This window comes from Cnephaeus nilssonii, assembly GCF_951640355.1.
Source record: "Cnephaeus nilssonii genome assembly, chromosome: 2".
Classification (NCBI taxonomy): Eukaryota; Metazoa; Chordata; class Mammalia; order Chiroptera; family Vespertilionidae; genus Cnephaeus; species Cnephaeus nilssonii.
In genome coordinates this window covers 57,759,115-57,779,019 of record NC_137073.1, presented here as the reverse complement: position 1 = coordinate 57,779,019, position 19,905 = coordinate 57,759,115, and the positions used below count along the sequence as shown (strand labels likewise).

The 19,905-nt window shown below is 41.9% G+C and overlaps 1 protein-coding gene across 1 annotated transcript in view; it reads right to left on the bottom strand.

Moving 5' to 3' along the window:
- ST8SIA4 (ST8 alpha-N-acetyl-neuraminide alpha-2,8-sialyltransferase 4) overlaps positions 1-5,624 on the bottom strand; it is an 89,749-nt gene extending 84,125 nt beyond the window's left edge. Inside the window, exon 1 of the mRNA XM_079795819.1 lies at positions 5,205-5,624. Within this exon, the coding sequence (XP_079651945.1) occupies positions 5,205-5,317 (113 nt within the window). The 5' untranslated portion in view covers positions 5,318-5,624. The remainder of the gene's footprint in view (positions 1-5,204) is intronic.
- Positions 5,625-19,905: the final 14,281 nt, after the last annotated feature.

The following is a 19,905-nucleotide window of genomic DNA, read 5'->3' as shown; positions in this document are numbered from 1 at the left end:
ATCAGAAAGCCTAAATCTGTTTATTACGTAGGCAATCCTCTCCTACTATCAGTGGGAACACTGCTTGTGTAACAGCTGTTGGACGAATTCTGTAATTGGAGGTTTATAGTTTGGTATTTTGGTCTGCATTCATTTTCAAACATGTACTTCCAACTTGAAGCAACTCAAGGCATCACATGCAACTACTCACTGTAAAATTTAGAACTTTGTAAAAATTAATACTGTAAAATTTAGAACTTTGTAAAAAATAATATTTAAACTATCTTACTGATGAAAATGATACATTGGCATGCCTGTATATGGCTAATAGTGATCGTTTTATAGAGGTCATTTAGGATGCAAGAAAACATAGGGAGAAATTTACTACTCCGTGGCCCAGAAGTCCGTTTTTACATTATATATCTAATGATAACAACTACATATGAACGAAAATGTGGATATACACAGAAGTTAATTTTCACACTTTTGTAGGTATGCCTTTAAGAGCATGGCACAAACTTTGATCATTTCCAGGGGTAGGAATCTTTCCAATCTACATCTTGTTAATAACTGGCCTGACAATATCATATTTTTCTAACCATAGATTGCTATGATTATGATAATTATTTTTCACCAATAAACTTGTATGGGAGAAGTAAAAATATGCACAGGCTGACATTTTAAAATATCCATGGAAGATTACTATTGATATATTTTTACATGGCGGAATGATTGTTATGATGTACCTAGCTGTGTGGAGCCTTTTCAGAACCTCTCAGATTTTTAAAAAGGGGGGTTTTAAAGTTTAAATCAAATTTATATTAATGAAATGCTACTACGTTACTCTTCCATTTGAATTATTTTCATTTGAACTGGTGATAAGCCACATTTCAGGTTTTTATCATTGGAAAGGACTTTGAATGCAAACAGCTGCAACTAGTTAACTTCTTGAAGTCAATGAAATTCCTGTGTGAGAGGGCCTGGCTTAGTGCAATCGGAGGTTCTGAAGCAAATTTCTTTGTATAAAGTTAAATGGGTCCCAAGGGGTTTTTCACTTGTGACTTGGTAGCATTCTATCTTAGAAAAGGCTTTTCCTTCCCGTGCATGCAAGGATATTACCACCCCCTCTACTAGCTTCTCATTCCGTATCAGACATGATTGCTGAACAGCTGCACTGAAAACATTTGCATAGGGCTATATAGAGTAAGAGTCAATATGTACCTCCACAGGGAAAACTACAAGACACACCAAGGAAATAATGTAGCATAAAGCAATATATATCAAGTTTCCCTGCTTGTATGAAGCTAAGAGAAACCCTCTTAGACGGTCATCTATGCAATGCTAGTGACAGAAACGAATCAATAGTTAGGTTACTAATACTTACAAATATTTTTCTATTTGAAATATGAGTTGTCAGGCATCCCTACAATTTATTAATTCACATAACACATATTAATTTTGTTTCATGAAATTAGATCCCAATAGCCCTGAATTCACCCCCACTGAAAAATTCTTCGTGATTTGTTTTTGGAATGAATGTGTTTCCTTTGGATTAGGTTAAATCTCCTGGTTAATATAAAATTTTGAAAATCATTTAAAAGAAAAGAACTTGCACCCAACTAAGCCTGAACACAAACAGCAGTCAGTTTTCTGTTTTCATTACCTTAGTGTCAAACAACGAGAAATACTAGCAAACTGAGAAATGTACTACCTTAACTCACTACTTGATGGTTGTTAGCAGAGCTCCAACGGGAACACGTGAAGGGACGTGCAGACCCTGGATTTCCTGATTTACAAGAGGACACTCTGGAAGGAACTTTGCTGACAATGGTCGTAGTCGAAGTAGGAATGCTTATTTGCACAGTCAATTCAGTTAAAAAGTTTCAGAACTAATACTAGTAAGGCAACACAAGGTACACGGTCAAATTAAAAAGATCTCTAGATGATAAGAAATGTCAGTTACAGTCTCATTTCTGGTCCACCAGGAAAATGGCATGTGGCCAATTTTAAAGAATCACAATCAAAACAAATATTTGAATGATATTCAAGTCTCTGCCATACTCTCAAATACGTTGTCCCATTAAATAAGCATACCCACATACATTGTTACCCGCAGGACACTTTAAGTTAACACGTTTCCAATTACACGTTTCACTGACACTCACAGGGTCAGTGAAATCCTGGGCCAGTTGCGAGGCAAGTGTCGTTTTTCCCATTAAAGAAAAAAAAAAATGTTCATCAAGAATAGACCACTTCATACCCTTTGAGTTCAACTTTATTAATAGGTTTGCATAGAAGGGAATTTCCGTTTTAAATGCCCAATGATTCCTTGATCTGTTTTCAAACAGCCCCTTAGAAAAACCACGCTGCTGGTGTTCCCGTGGACAGATGAAAAGGTGGATGGTTGGTAGGAAAACTGTGCTGGTGTTCTCTCTCCTTCTACGCGGAGGGACTGCTCAGCCTGGTGTAATGAGAGGAGCGCGGCACTGATTCTAGATGGGACTCGCAGTTCTGAAAGGCAGAAGTCCAGCAGACAAAGAAACTGCCTGCCCATGGAGAAATGGTAGCAAGTAAGCCAAATAGGAAGCTAGGGGGCCGTCCTAAGAGATGAGGAGTATGGAATGCCCTGCATTGAATCCTCTTAGCCTACTCGGAAGGCGCGCAGTGCCCCCCAAAGGTCAGACACGGCCTCCCGTACCCCCCTTTGGAATGCTGGTCTGGGCGCTAGGGCCAAGCCTCCACTCTCGTTCACTCGCCTGGAAACTCGCCCCTCCACGTGGCGTGGGAAGAGGATCAAGGAAATGATCTTTGGATGAGTCAACCCCTGCACCTGAAGCCCTATTTGCGAGTTGAAAACGCAGTCATTGACTAGCATCACGAGCTTTTCTGTTGGACACTTGATCCTGAAGAAAAAGGGGGAGCGCTGACAGGTCCTGGCTGCCCAGCTCCCGGGTCTCGGGAGAGCCCGCGGCTGCGGAGACACAGAAGCGCCGCGCCCACAGCGGCTCTCTGCGCGCCCCGCACACCTGTAATTGCGGGTGTTAATGAAGGAGGAGGAGCAGGTGGCGGGGGAGCAAGAAAGTGATGTTCTTTTAAAGGGACCGGATTCCTGCCAAAGGTTTCCCCTGTCTTCTCATCCTCCCACCCTCGCGGCCAGCTCTGAGGAGGAGCGGGGAGGAACCTAGCAGACACCTCGCTTCCCAGTGATGAACTCCAGCGCCGGTCCCAGGCTTTCTCGGGGGAGCAGGGAAGAAACCGCAGCTCACCCCGAAAAGGGTGCGGTGTGAAACCCAGCCCAGCCACCTAGCCGCCGCGCCCGGCCGGCCCACCCCCACGTCCCAGCGTCCTGGGCAGCGCCCACCGGCCCGCGCGGTCCCGGGAGGGCCACGGGAGCGACAGCGCCCCGGAGATGGGGGGCGTCCTAGGTCTGCTATCCCCCCCCCCCCCCATTGGGACTGGACCCGGGGTGCGCGCCTCCTCCCCGCCCGAGGCCCGGAGCGGGCGTGTCGGCAGCGCGTGGCGCCTCCCCTCGCCTCGCCCGTCCCGCCCACTCCTGCTCCCCGGGGTCGCCGGCGGGGGGCCCGCACTCCCGGAGTCCCGGCGAGGCTTGGCCGCTTTGTCTGGGTTCGGGCTGGTCTTCGGAGCCCAGCAGCCCGGAAGGGAACAAAGAGCCTCCCCCACACCCCAGCATCCGCCTCTCCCCCACGCGCTGGTTCACCACCTTCCGAAAGCCCCCTTTGTCTGCCTGGGAAGCCCAGGTCGGCCGGCCGGCGAAGCCCTCCAACCCGGCCCCAGGTCCTCCGTCCCTGACCACTGAGCTAGCTCTCACTTGCCGCCCACCCACGCCCTGTGTGAACGAACTCATCCCACAGTTCAGCGTTGCCCGCGCCCCCCCTCCCCAAGAAGAGACCCACTTATGGATTTGTTGATGCATCACGACCATCCAGGCCATTCCTTATCAGCTTTTTCATCACCTTCCAGTTCCATTCGACTGTACTCTGGCTACCTTAGTTTTCTATGAAACAGCAATTACTTCCCTCAGGGGAAGCCTGAGTCTTGTTCACTTAAATGATCATTTCCTAGGGAGAAGGAATAGGAACAAATGGAGTGCATGAAGTTCGCGTGCCTGTGCACGTTTTAGCACTCCTATGCCAGAGAGGAGAGAGAGAGAGAGAGAGAGAGAGAGAGAGAGAGAGAGAGAGAGAGAGAGAGAGAGAGAGAGAGAGAGAGAGAGAGGATTCTATCTTCGTTTTAATAAATGCCGAGGAAAATAAAAACCATAAAAACCGAGCGGGCCAAGCGGGCATCTCTGCCAGTGTGTAGTTTCCCATAGCGGACGCCTCCGGATGAGGGAGGATCTCCGAAAACAGGACTTGGAACGCAGTCCTTTGACCACCAGGTTCCTATCCTCAGAAAACGCTTCCAAGCCTTGTCAGCAACACAAAGTTGCAGCCACCCCGCTGGGTAAACTTCAAAGAGACAGAGGCCAGGGGCTAGGAGGAAGGAAGTGTGATATTTAGAGAACTTACTGGGGTGGAGGAAGATTTTGAACTCAAACTAGACAAACTTAAAGAAGAAGAAGGAAAAAAAAAAGGCAGAAATATAGTCTGTTTGAAGCTACAGGACCCAGGACGCCCATGTGTTTTACAAACAGAAGAGCGAGTCAGAAAGTATCCTTGGCTGTCCTGGAGTTTCTCATTCAAACTGAGACACACAGACCCACCCCACGCCAGAGGAGAGTAAAGAGAGAGTGCAGGCACATTCCCTGCTTCCCGGGCTCGAACTCCAGCCCTTCGGAAAGCCAGCCTTCCCCGGCATCTCCACAGCGATCGGACACAGGAGGAAGGGTAACCAGAGGGTGAACCAAGACGTCTCCCCGGAGTCCCGCCCGCGGATTCAAAGGACAAGGGCACACGTTCTTTGTTGACACTTCTGCAGTGACTTCCCCTTCGGCGTGCGAGCCCCGGAGCCCACACCGCTGCCGCCGCCACCGCGCAGCAAGTTGAACTCTCGCTGGGAACGCGCACAGAGAAGCACGCACACCTCGGCAACTGCCTTTGTTACTTCATTCCCGAGACTAACACACACACACACACACACACACACACACACGCTCATAGGGACACACAGAGGACCCCAGCCTTCACTCTATTGTCTATACCCACACCTCCTCTCTGGCTTGACTTTCCCAAAAACCATATCCTGAAATGAAGCTTTGCATTTACCCGATGAGTTGCGTCTCCTGGTGCTCCTCAGTTCTTGCTATTTCTTTTGTCTTATAAAAGATGAGGAGCAGACTTATCGTGCAGATCGTCCACCTCTTCCTAACGGACCGCATCTTGGGTGCCCGGGACAGGCGTGGTTGCCCCAGTTCCTGCACCTTCTCTGGATCTGAAAGCTCCGTTTTGGGAGATTTAGTCGCCGGAGGAGGTGGGGGGCGGGGGGGGCGGCGTTATATCTGTAAAAGGCGAGGAGAGCGTGGAGCCGGGACCTCCGGCGCAGGTCGCGGGGGTCCGCCGCGGGCCCCGCTCGCACCGGTGGCGGAGCGCAGCCCTGCGCTCTCCCCCGCGGTCCGCGCCAGCCCCGCCGGGTCGCTCCGCGCCGCCTCCCGGGGGCTCAGATTTCTTTCAAGACTAGACACCTTGTGCTGGGGAGGAGGCGGCCGCTGCTGCGGCGGGGCCGGGGGCGTCGCTGGCCCTTCCCTTTTCCTAGCAGGGAAATGATGAGCAAAACCAGCCAATCACCGGCGGGGGAGGCGGAGGCTGCTGCTGCCGCCTCGCGCTGCCGCCGGCGGCTCGGGGAGTAGCGTAGCCGGCGCTGCCTGCGCGGAGCCGGGAGAGGAAGCCTCCCCGCGCCTAGGCGTCCCTGCACCCGCACACACACTCACACTCACGGGAGCCAGCCCGCCGTCTCTGCGGGGAGAGCGAGGCAGGCGGGCGGGCGGGCGGGCAGGCGGGCGGCTCTCCCGGAACCCCGAACCAAGCTCGCAGGACTGGGACGCGCTGAGGTGGCCTGTCCGTAGCTGCGTGCAGGAGGGCACTTCTGCGGTGGGCAGAGGAGAGAGGCTTCTTGGTGGCGAAATCCTACAGATAACGAAGGGGTGTGTTGCAAGAAGGGTTCTCACGTTCCAAGCTTTTGAAAACACACACATGCGCGCACATAGGCATCCGCATGCCTCTCAAATAGAGTGACTTGGGGGCGGGGGAGGTAGGGGATGGAAGAGTAGAAAGAGGGCGTTTTCTAAACTGTGCACAGCTCAATCTGGGAAGTGTAAATACACCCCTGCACCGATTAGCCTATCACCCCTCAGGGTGGTGGTGGATGACCCCCCACTCAGGATCCTGTAGGAAACAAGTGATGACATGAGGCACTTGATGGATATTTACGTGACTCTCTTTCATTGTCATTCGGAAACTCCTCACATAAGTCCAGGAAACTTCAACCCCTCTTAAATTTCATTGAGGAGAAACAGGATTCTGAGAAAAATCAATCACCAAGGAACTTAAAAAAAAAAAAAAAATACAAGTACACCCGCACACGTGAAGGAAAACGGGAAAGAAGTTAGGAAGGGAAGCAAGGAAAGAAGGAAAAGGAAGAAGGAAGGAAGGAAGGAAGGAAGGAAGGAAGGAAGGAAGGAAGGAAGGAAGGAAGGAAGGAAGGAAGGAAGGGTCTTCTTCAAAAGTCTCAATAAGTATTTATCCTCTGATTTTCACCCTCTCCTCCCTCCAACTGTTTCCTCACTTCTAAGGCAGGGGCATTTTTCCAGTCCTCGGTTCCAGACTGTCCTTTGGGCCGCGGCCTCACCCAGAGAGAAGTTTGCTGCTGACCTTCTCACACCCTGGTTGGCTCTTCAGCATCGGGCAGGTGGTGTGGAACGGAGGCACCCCTGGCAGGAGACAGTGCCTGGAGCCCAGGATTCTCACCAATGTACAGGCAAGGGTCCCAAGTTCTTCTCCCCCTCCCCGCACCCCTAACTTGTCAGTTGAAATTTTTGCTCCTTCAGGTTGAGCAGTGGCTCTTTTGTAGGTGGCAGGAAGGGTACCAGGTGTCTGACCTGTGGGGATCAGACCAAACCTGGGTTTAGCAACCTCCGGCCTTGGGTTCTGGCTAGGAAAGGATTCAGAGCAAGACCCAAACTGTAAGAGCACATTTGTTTAGTAAATTACAGAGGTAGAAGAAGTGATTCTTAGGAGAAGCGGGGGCTTAGGATACATGTTATGAAGGTAAAGGAGGGGCCCTTGGAACTTGGGAGTGAGGAAGCTGATGGTAATGTGCCTGGGCAAAGAGCAGGAGAGGAGGGCATGGGCATGCTCCCTGGAGGGCGAGCACACTGGGTCCTCCATCCTAAGGGTTGTAGAGGTAGAGATTTTAGGGGAGGTCCCAGGGAAAGATCTTAATAGAATATCCTTCCAGGTGGGTCTCTTCAGGGTGGTGGTCTCCACTGATGGATTGGCTGGCACCAGGGCAGGGGGTCATTATTCCATGCAGCTGGTCCTCATGTCAGCAGTGGCTGGTTTTGTTGTTTATCTGGGCCTGGAGCTGAAATACAACCCAGGCTTAGATGTTATCTCTACGGGGAAAGGTCAGGGGCTCCAAACGCAAGACCAGCAGCAATAGGCTAGGGGAGGCAAGGTCACCCGGGGTGAGGTCCCACCCTCCATTTTGTCCTTTGCCAGCCACCTGGGGCTTTCCACCCTGGTGACCTTTTGTACCTGGCCTGCAGCAGCTCTAGCAGTCATTGCCTCTTGCCCCTGGGGTTTACACCGCTGCAAACCAGAAATGGTGAGGCCCACCACCCGTCCCATGCTGGAGGAGAGCAAGAAAAGGAGTTATGAGTTACCAGTCTCAGGGCGCTTAAAAGAACGATAACATCTAAATGCTTTTCGTAATAGGAAACCAGGTCCTCACCAATGTCTGACATACTTGGCCTAAGGTTTGGGAAGTTAAGAACCAGCCTCTCTTCACAGCAGAACAAACTAGGGAACTAGGGGGCTGGGTCTAAAATGCTCAAAGGAGCAAGTAATTATGAGCCTTTATTGACACTCCAAGTGGTCTGCTGGGAGCCTTTCCAGTTTATTGACGTCCAGGCAAATCTCCCTTGCGTTAATGCATCTCTATCACACTGACTTCTTAACTCGGAGAAACTGCAGTAAAGAAAAAGCTTATTTAAGTGAAAAGGGAAACTTAGAAGGGGAGGACATGGGCAATGCCTGGCGAGGATGCTAAATTCTCCAGGTGAACTCTAGATTTTGAAACAGTGAACAGATAAAGTTTGGATTTTAAATAAAACGCCACCCACTGATGGTGCTAGTGTAATGTGCATCACTTAAATTTAGCCAACGTATCTTGAGCAATTGCTGAAAGCCAGGCAATATGGAAGACATCTGAACATACAGGTGATTAAAATATAGCATCTAACCAGACGTGAAGTTCCCTCACTCAGAGGGCGGGGGAGCAGATTATAAAACAAGTAAGTTGCAATAGGGCACCATGACTAACAGCAGCGTTTGAAGCATGTGCGTGGTATCTAGGTAAGCTACTGAGTAGAAGCAGAGGTAGTGTTGAAGTTTTGGGCAGCGAGGAAGGTGAGCTTCCTGAGGGAGGGCACAGGTAAACTGGGGTTTGCAAAGCTAAGGAGTAAGCCAGACAGAGGGAGGCTAGGACATAACAAGCAGAGAAAAGAGCGTGTGCGTTGGGGAACTTGGGAGTAGTTCAGTACTGTGGGAATAGGAAGTGGAAAGGAAGCGTAGTGGGACAAAGGCTTCAGGATGATCATCATATTCTGCAGCTCCACAACGTCAATCAAGCTGTCTCCTCTAATGGGAGAGTTGCAACAAGAAAATCTGCCAGAGGAAAGTGGGTTTAAATCCTGTATTAAGCTTTAAGTTAAATTAGGGGGAACTGTTCATCTGGCCCTAACAGAACAAAACAAACACACCAACAGCAGAAGAAAAGCACACCAAGTACTAGTTATAGGAACACAGAAAACGTATTTTAAACATCTAGAAGAGGCCTTCACCAGTTTGGCTCAGTGGATAGAGCGTCAGCCTAGGGACTGAAGGGTCCCAGGTTCGATTCTGGTCAAGGGCATGTACCTTGGTTGCGGGCACATCCCCAGTAGGGGGTGTGCAGGAGGCAGCTGATCATGTTTCTCTCTCATCGATGTTTCTAACTCTCTATCTCTCTCCCTTCCTCTCTGTAAAAAATCAATAAAATATATTAAAAATAAAATATAAATAAATAAATAAATAAACATCTAGAAGAGGGGGGAAAATGAATGCCTGAATTGTATAATGCTGCTATTTCTAAATTCCTTAAGCATGGCACCTTTTATATTGAGGTAAACACTTCTGAATGATTGATAATGGATCAGCGAGACTCAAGAGCTTCCACTTCCCATAGTTGAACACTTTAGTGTTTAGAGTGTAATATTTTAGTGTCATTTGTCTAATATTATTAGATTCATGAAATATGCATCTATATTTGCCAAGTTAATAAAAAGCATACAGGCCAACACTTGGTCCAAATCGAGGACAGTCTGGTTCTTCTCAATATGCAACTAGGCATAAGAACCATAAATATAAATGTTGTGTAAGAAAACATACCCACACAAGAGTCTTTTGGATTCACTTCTTCCCATTAGAATGCCTGTTTTGATGATCCTGAAAAATTCAAGTTGTTCCTAAATCTCCATTCTATCTTTGTACTGTAAGTTCTTCAATAAAGAGAACACATTTGTCTTTATTCAGCACAATTCTGCAATTACACAGTACTCTATGAATAAATAATGAAAATAATGGCAGCTGCTTTTAAAATGCTGCTTTATCTTTCGACTTAATGTAAATCATGTTTTAATTGCGGCCTGTGCCCTCAGCTTTAGCTAGAAATAAGTGAGTAGACAGTTGGAGTGTCATAGTGGGGTTTTTAATGGCCCATGACAGTTTTTCTTAATAAACTATTTTTAGAACAGTCTTTGATTTACAGCATATTGAGCAGAAAGTACAGAGACTTACCATATACCCTCACCTCCAAACATACACAGCCTCCCCCACTATCAACATCCCATACCAGAGCAGTACATTTGTTAAAATCAATGAAGCTACATTGACATATCATTGTCACCCACAGTCCATAGTTTATTTTAGGGTTCACTCTTGGTATTGTACTTCACTCTATGGACTTTGCTAGATGTGTAATAACTTAAAAGTATTATACAGAGTAGTTTCACTGTTCTAAATACCCTCTGTGCTCTGCCCTCCTTCCCCACTAACTCTTAGCAAACACTGATCTTTTTACTGTCCCCATAGTTTTGCCTTTTCCAGAAGTCATATAGTTGTAATTATACAGTATGTAACCCCTTTATATTGGCTTCTTTTACTTAATAATATGCTTTTAAAATTCCTCCATATTTTTTTCATGGCATAAGTGCTCACTTTTTTTTCCCAATGCTGAATAATATTCTATATTATGGATATACTGCAGTATTTATCCAAATACCTACTGAAGGAACTCTTGGTTACTTCTGCGTTTTGGCAATCACAAAGCTGCTTTAAACATCCATGTGAAGTTGTTTTGTGTTGACATAAGTTATCAACTCATTTGGGTAAATACCAAATGAGTGTAATAGCTGGTAAGATTGATGGTAAGACTATGGTTAGCTTTGTAAGAAACCTGAATTGTCTTCCAAGTGGCTGTACTATTTTCCATCCCACCAGCAATGAATGAGAGTTCTTGTTGCTCTACATCCTCCCCAGCATTTGGTATTTTCAGTATTTTGAATGTTGACCATTAAATAGGTGTTCAGTGGTATCTCACTGTTGTTTTAATTTGCATTTTCCTGAGGACAAGTGGTATGAAACATCTTTTCATATGCTTATTTGCCATCTGTATATCTTCTTTGGTGAGAAGCCTACTGAGATCTTTTGCCTAATTTAAATTGGGTTTTTCATTTTGTTACTGCTGAATTGAAGAGTTCTTTGTATATTTTTGGATAAAGTCCTTTATCACATATGTTTTGCAAATATTTTCTTCCAGCCTATGGTTTGTCTTCTCATTGTTTTGACAGCATCTTTCACAGAGCAGACATTTCAAATTTGATTAACTCTTCTAGTTTATCTATCATTCTTGCCTTTGATGAATCTAAAAAGTCATTGTCAACCCAAGGTCATCTAGATTTTTTCACCTGTTATCTTCTGGGAGTTTTATAATTTCCCATTTTATATTATGTCTACCATGTATTTTGATTTAATTTTTGTGAAGAGTGTAAGTTATATGTCTAAGTTTTTGTTTGTTTTTGCATGTGGCTATCTAGTTGTTTATGGGACCATTTGTTGAAAAGACAGTGTTATCTGCATTGTGCTGTCTTTGTTCTTTTCTCAAAGATCAGATGAATACACTAGAATGGGTTTATTTCTGGGACTTTATCTGTTCCACTGATTTATCTGTGTATTCTTTCACAAATAATCACATTGTCTTTATTACTTTAACTTTATAATAAGAGTTAAAATCTGGTAGTTTCAGTGCTCCAACTTCGTTCTCCTTCCATATTATGTAGGCTATTTTGTATCTTTTGTCTCAGTATAAGTTTTAAAATCAGTTTGTCAATATCTTCAAAATAACTTGGAATTGTTGAATCTGTAGATCAAGTTGAAAAAAAGTGACATCTTGACAATATTGCCTTCCTATCACAAACATGCATAATCTCTTCATTTATTTAGTTATTCTTTGATCAAACATTTCATCAAACTTTGTCAGTATTCATCATATAGATCTTGTATATGTTTAGTTAGATTTACACCTAAGTATTTCATTTTTTGAGTGCTAACATAAATGTGTTTTATTTTAATTTCAAGTTCCAATTGTTCCTTGTTAGTACCCATGGCATTTTAACAATGGAAATGTTGATGTATTAGTCCAGAACCTCCAGAGAAACAGAACCATAAGATGTGTGTAAATACAGAGAAGAGAAAGATTTATTTTAAGGAACTGATCATGTAATTGTGGAGGTTGGCATTTCCCAGTTGTAGGATAAGGTGGTAGGCTGGAAGAAGGAAGAGTTAATGTTGTAGCTTAACTCTGAGGACATCTGGAGGCAGACATCTCTCTTCTTTAGGGAACCTCAGTCTATTATTTTCTTAAGGCCTTCAGTTTACTGGGTGAGGCCCATCTACATTATGAAGGATAATCTGCTTTACTCAAAAATTTTGAATTTAAAAGTTACTCTGTACTAAAAAACACCTTCACAGCAACATCTAGACTGCATTTAACTAAATATTTGGGTACTATGGACTAATCAAGTTGGCACATAAAATCATCACAGATGCAGATGGGCTGGTTAAAATTCTTGTTAATGATCTTACAATATACTGAGAATTATTCATGAAAGCCTTTTACCTATGAGTCAATGATCAGAAAAAACAAGAGACATGTTAATGAAAAGTTAGCTATTCGCCACTAGGCAACTCAGTCTCTTTTAATTTTTTTCTGGACAAAATATCTCATTTTAAAAGTTTATTCTAAATTAATTCATTTTGCTCATATTACTATGCATAAATCTTCACTGATTTTTGTTCAGTATGTATATTCATTGTCCTTCTGTTACTTTGTGTTTTGTTTTTCATCCATAATAAGCAAATGTAATAATAACAGAGGGGTGATCTTGACTATAGGTACAATATACAATTATAAATATAATTTCTGGAACAACAGGAAAAATCCCATCATTGCCATTCTCAGTTCTTCCCCACTATCTAACCCCACCACTTACAGTTTTGTTTGCATTTATTATTTGAGCTCTATTTAAATATAAATGTCTTTAGAAAAGACAGTTCTTACACACTGTTAGTCAAATATTCTTCACTTTATAATATCCATTTGAAATGTTCTCTGAGATATCTTTTAACAACTGCTCGTCCAATATATTCCAATTTGGAATGGGACTTCAATTGCTCATAGTCCACATTTTAATTGTTGTTAAACCCTTATCTCATTTGGTTTATAGTCCTAACTCTTGCTGTTTTATTCCCTACTGCAAAGACCCCTCAAACAGACACACTATTCCTCACATGTTTTGGGAAGTCCTCAAGGTCCAACCTTATTACCTAGTGATATATTTTCTGTGTTCTACTTTTCCTGTGTTGCCATGCTCAGTGGTGATGGGAGGAACTGTCTGGTAGAAATAGAGTAACTATCAGGCTGAATATTACCTACCCTAAACTGTTCTCCTATTGAATGGTGGTCACTTCCAAAGCAATTCTCTCTGTCACTATCTAGAGAGTTTATTGTTTTGGGTCATAATTTTTAAAAAATATATTTTTATTGATTTTTTTATAGAGAGGAAGGGGGAGGGATAGAGCGTTAGAAACATCAATGAGAGAGAAACATTGATCAGCTGCTTCCTGCACACCTCCTACTGGGGATGTGCCCGCAACCAAATTGAACCTGGGACCCTTCAGTCCGCAGGTCAACGCTCTATCCACAAACCGGTTAGGGCTGGGTCATAATTTTTTAATCTTAGGTTACTTTCTAAGTCTCTTATATCTGTATTAGCCAATTTCTTTCTGCTCTCTCATCTTTCTTTTCTCGTGTTGCCCAATCCAACCATCCACTTAATTTCTTTTTTAACTTAACCAACCTTCTTTTTGTATTATTTTCAATTGATCATAAAGGAAGCAAAGGGAAATAGTATTATACATTTTTCAAGGCTAAAACAATTATTTGTGTAGGTCTATCTCTTTTTATCTACGCAATCACTTTTATAGTTATAATAGTATATAATAAGTATCTCTGGAAAATATTGTTTTGATGCATATATTATAACATTGAACAGTTGTGTGTAAAGTGAACTTTGTGAAGCAGACATTTTAAATGGTTTATTGTTTATCACTTAAATATTTAAAGAAAAATAACACTGAGGTCATTATTAGCTGGTACACTAGTGATGATATAACTTCTAGAAGACTTTTGTTTTCCAACAAAATGGAATAAAATTAAATACACACACACACACACAATTAAGTGCCAGTAATACAAATTTATTTTCAATATCATAAGACTTGTTAATACCACACTCACCTACTCTGATAGTAATGATTAGGAGGCATTAAATAACAATTGTTTCATCTCGCTTCACAATTTGTGTTTATTCCAAAAATTTCAATTCATTTATTTTATCTACTTGGTCCCTGCATGTACATGAATTTACAATCTTTCAATTAAATAATTCTGTTAAATGATACACAATTATTTCATGACTTACCTGTTCAATGGATTGAAACTTTGATAACCTGGGCTCTTGTTAAATGAATAGTTGAGCAAATAACTTAAGTCCTTATGAACTAAACTTTTGAAAGCTAAGTGCAGAGATGCCTAATCTGTCAGAAGGAGAAAGCTGCTGTGGGAGAATGAATAAATAGATACTTATTGGAGGGAGCCTGTGGAAATAAAGGAAAAATAATGAGTCTAATTCAGTGGTTCTCAACCTTTCTAATGCCGCGACCCTTTAATACAGTTCCTCATGTTGTGGTGACCCCCAACCATAAAATTATTTTCGTTGCTACTTCATAACTGTAATTTTGCTACTGTTATGAATTGTAATGTAAATATCTGTGTTTTCCGATGGTCTTAGGCGACCCTGCTAGCGGTTCTAAACCTGTGGGTCGTGACCCACAGGTTGAGAACCGCTGCTGTAGAGCCTAACTAAGACCATCGGAAAACACAGATATTTACATTACGATTCATAACAGTAGCAAAATTACAGTTATGAAGTAGCAACAAAAATAATTTTATGGTTGGGGGTCACCACAACATGAGGAACTGTATTAAAGGGTCGCGGCATTAGAAAGGTTGAGAACCACTTGTCTAATTCACATCTGACCTGTGCCTCATCATTGAATAATCGATCTGTATTCTGCATAAACACAATCATATTTACCTACATTTCACCAGAAAACTTCACTATGCAAATACCTAAAGTTAAGATAGGTATTATGATTAAACATATGCTCAGATATTCACAACTCATGCAAATTGTCATAGTTTATATTGGTTACAATTGTGTTTCTATTATTAGAAAAATAAAGAAATACATTTTAAAATCCTTTGGGGAAGATCCAAATTATTTGGCCATTATAACCTCTCTTGTGAAACCTAAATGTAAAACTAGCTACCTTTTGACCATATGTGTTAAATGGAGATATGAAAAATAAAGTAGATTGGATTTAACCACTTATAATCTTTTTGACAGAGGAATAAATTTACATGGAATTCTCAAAAGTGAATGGATTATTATAATTTTTATGATGAGGAGAATTCCTGTGGAGACGAACTTAGAACCATGGTGATCTGAATGTGTGTCCTTAGTATCACAGGCACCTGTCATATCTGTTAAGATGAACAGAGGTGTCTGGCAGTTGATTCTTGTACATGGATACTGATATCCCTGTAAAGATGAAGTCACCTATAGAAAGCATCAAAACTATACTTATATCATCAGCTCTCTGAAGATAAATGGTAGAACAAGTGCAAAAGACACTTCAAAGTTCAAGTTGATTCAAGTACCCAATTTATCTTATGGTACAATTATTCACAACCTAGTCAAGAAGTTAAAGATGGGACTAAAATCCCACAAGACACTTTGGAAACCTTGTACTATCACCTTTTCACTCTACAGATTTAAAAAAAAATGAATAAAAACCCTGGTCGGTTTGGCTCAGTGGATAGAGCATCGGCCTGCGGACTGAAGTGTCCTGGGTTCGATTCTGGCTAGGAACACGTGCCCAGGTTGCAGGCTCCATCTCCCCCAGTGGGGGACGTGCAGGAGGCAGCCAATTGGTGATTCTCTCTCATCATTGATGTTTCTATCTCTCTAGCTCTCTCCCTTCCTCTCTGAAATCAATAAAAATATTTTTAAAAATGAATAAAAGTGTTATCTAGTGATTTACATATGGTATTAATTAGTAAATAATATTTCTTGAGTACATACTCTTAGACATTATATTGGAATTGAAGATACAGCACAGTACAAAGTAGACAAATATCATCCTGTTGAGGAGTTTGGTTTCTAGATGTAGATGTAGATAGATATAATAAAAGGAAAACCTGGAGGTAATTGCATGTTGTGATAAGTGCCGTGAAGGCCTCAACAGGGTAGTGTAACTAAGGGTAGTGAACTTCTTTGAATAAGATGGTCAGGGAAGGACCCTTGGAGGAGGTGACATTTGAAGAGAGACTTGCAGAATAAGAGGGAGCTAGCAATGCACAGAACTGAACAAGAGCATTATAGGCTGAGAGGATAGTAAATGCAAATGCAAGGAAGTAAAAGATTGGCTAGGCAAAAATGTCAGAAAATAAAGAACACAATGGAAGCCATTATATTGTGCATAACCAATTAAGCAAACTATGAGACTATGTAAGAAGATATTTGTTGAAAGGGAGTATCTGAAATATTTTTACCAAAGCCTGGGAAATCAAAATCATTTCGGACATGTAGTATTATTTTGGAGAAGTGCTATTTACTTGTCTATTTAAGGCTAGAGCTCATGAATTAAAACAGGTATTTGTCAGTATGGCTACATGAGTACTTCTAGTTGAGTTGAGTTATACAGGTTGTATACACAGAATGTGTATCTTGCATTCAACCAGAGTTGAGGTTTTGCCAGTTAAGTATGGGAAAGGGAGAGAAATCAAGAGTTTAAACTGCTTTAAAAAATCATGCAAATAATGATGAGCCACCTAACCTAAGATGGTAAAAAGTAAAAAGAGGAGTGGAAACAGAAGAGGACAGATGCATAAAGTCTACAACCCAATAGGATGAAATCTCAATATAATGAAGTAATTTTAGTGGCTACTAGAGAAGTAAGTTGAAAAGGTGATAGGTACACAGAGAGTGAGAAACTTGCAACTTGGATTTCAGAGGGGGAGAAAACCCTAATGCTGGTGCAAGATACAGAATTACTATGGGAATTAGAGACTAATGGAAGATTAAATTGAGGTGAAACCAAATTTTGCTAGGTCTCAAAAAGACAAGAATTGAAGAGAGACGAGTTTTGGATCATCCATATGATTATGATTATGATTATTTGAAGTCACTAAACATCATGGAGAGAAATAAGTAAAGGTTATATGAGTTGAGTAGGCCTTTAATTACTGGCAGGTGATTAAGTGGTCTGTAGATGACAGCATGAGGGAGACAGATGGCATAAGCTCCAATGGGAACCAAAAGAATAGTCTTCCTGTTCCTGGCCATGACTTACATGTCCTCTCAAGAAAAATCAGCTTTCACATGCAAAGCCTTGCTGAAGAAGGAGAGATCTCTCCTCAAATGGTCAGGAGTGATCATCAAGTGATGAGATTAGTTAACTTAATCTTAGATTATTATAACCAAAAAACAAATAAATTATGTTTTTCAGTAATTCTGGATTTTAAAAAATTACTTTTGTATTAATATGAATTTTAAATAACTTTCATCTTATTTTTACTTTTGTTTAAACATTGTATTTTTCATTCATTCTAAAGTGGATGTAAATTTGTAATTCAAATTTGCCATTAAGGTATTTATTTTTATTATTTCCTAACCCAGCACATTAATTTCATTAGCTTTATTAACTAAAAAAAAGACCACCAAAATCAGAGTGGCTTATAACACACACATTCATTTCTTATTCCTGATACTTGTCAGTGGCTGTGGGACAACTTCCTTGTGTCTGTTCCATATGTCTTCTCATTCCAGAGTCTAACCTCAAGGAGCTGGCCTTACTTGATGCCTTCTAAAGTTTCTTCTCAGTTCTGTAATTATTATTCCGCACATTTCTTTGGCTAATTTGTGTATTGTGACCAAGCCCCAAATCAATGAGACTGGAATGTAGCACCTCCTTCAGGAGGGCTCTGCATGTCAAGTGTCCATGAATGAGGCTGGGTAAAGCTTTCAGTAGAAAGAGAAGAAAGCAAAGATTTAGGAAAAAAACAAACAAACAAAAAACTAGCAGCAAAAATAAGGTATACCACTGGAAAGTAGCTCTGATACCTCACACAAGATAAAAGGCTATAATGGATAGATGAGTAAGAGACTAATATTCAGGAGATAAATACACACTGGGTTGATAGACATGTATCTGCCATGGATAGAAATCCAAATGCTAACAGTCTGCAGGGTCCAAAAGGATAGATTTAAAGACAGAATAATGTCAAGAATATTTTTGTAAAAATTATAGAAAATTAAAATAGACAAAGCAATGAGTACAGTACTGTTAGAAAATAAAAGTTAGCTAGTCCACATCCCTAAAACCTTCACAAAGTGGCAATTCTTATACGATAAATTTTTCATGATCCAATGTCTGGCTACCAAATTTACTGACTCAGATATATGATTTTATCATTACTCTACAAGTGCTCCATGTGTCAGAGGGCAGACACGTTATTCAGCGCTGGAAGCTAATAGCTTGTTTTATTCATCTCAGCATAAGAAAGGTTTAGCCAGTGGGCTAAATGTATTTAAGGGCTGATTGCCAAAGCTCTCTTTCCATAGGACTGTGCTTGACTAGAAGTTGACAAAACTTGTATCTTCACGTTTCTTTCCTGTAGAACTGATACTGGAACCAGTGATCAGGAATTCTTCCCGGGGTCGTGTCTCACGGAATTGAAGAATGAAGCCGGACTCGAAGAATGAAGCCACAGACCAGAGGAGTTCAACAAGGCAGGAGTTTATTGCAAACAGACACAAGATCCCTGCTTCGGAGGGGATTCAAATAGGTTGTCCCCCTGAAGCATTCTGCTGTTCCCCTTCTATCTGCTGAAGGCCCGCTATTTGTCTATCTGTGCCACTCTCTGATTGGTTCCTGGCCTTTTTGCAACATTTTGTTTTACACTTGCAAGAAAAACATCCTTGTTTAAAAACACCCCGTTTTTCAGCTATCCATCCTGTTCTTCTGCTATCCTGTTTTTCTGCAAAACATTTTTTGTTTGTTTGTTTCAGCTAGCTCCATGATTCCTCCTTCTTCCACCCCTTTCCCTGTTTACCTAATTCTGCTTTAACTTCCTTTCAGTACTTGGTTCAATCTTTACCCTTTCTGATTGACACATTTATTCTTTAGCATTTTTATCCATGCAGTCAGGTTACATTTATGTATTCATGGCTATGTAGCAATCCCGTTTCCTTCATATAGCATTGTATCTTCACTCTTCCCTTTTAAAATTTCCCTCTCAGGATGCAACCTTTACCCCATGCCATTCTAAAAGTGTAGAGGGTTTACCTCATTGTAATCCCAGAAAACCAACATGATATACATATTCCTGAATCAATCTTAGAGGAAGTTTCCCCTTAATTATTCACCTCAATAAATTAATGTTTATTTCAAAGATAGGCTTCAAAACTCTGGGATATCAAACCAAACATTTATTTGATCAAGACAGAATGACTTAATTAAGTAAAGGATCAATTAGTTATGAGACAAGAGATATTCACAAAGGTATAACAATGGGTTTAGCTATTTTGCTCATTATCCACTACAGACTTTAATAAGACTACTTTTTATTTTATTAATATAATAATTTACATTCAGTGAAAATGATACTATGTAATTAACCTAGCTATTAATAACAGTTGAAAGGAGCAAAGGGAAGTCCAAATATTATAGGTATGTCATTTAGACAGCTTCACCAGGAAGCTACAGCTTTACACTCCCCAGGGAGCCACCAGTCTATTCCCGGCAGATCTCTGGGGGAAGGGACTAGACAGGGAAGACAGACACATGCCCAGTAAAGCTGGGGTGATGCGGGAAAGGTACTTGTCTGTCAGTCACACCCGGAACAGATCATTGGCCAGAGTTGTCATGGCCACTGCAAGGGCATGAAATTTGAAATGTTTAGTCTCTTAAACAAAGGAGTTGGCTTTCTTTATTAACTCCGGTGTTGTGGGGCTCTTGTTCCTGC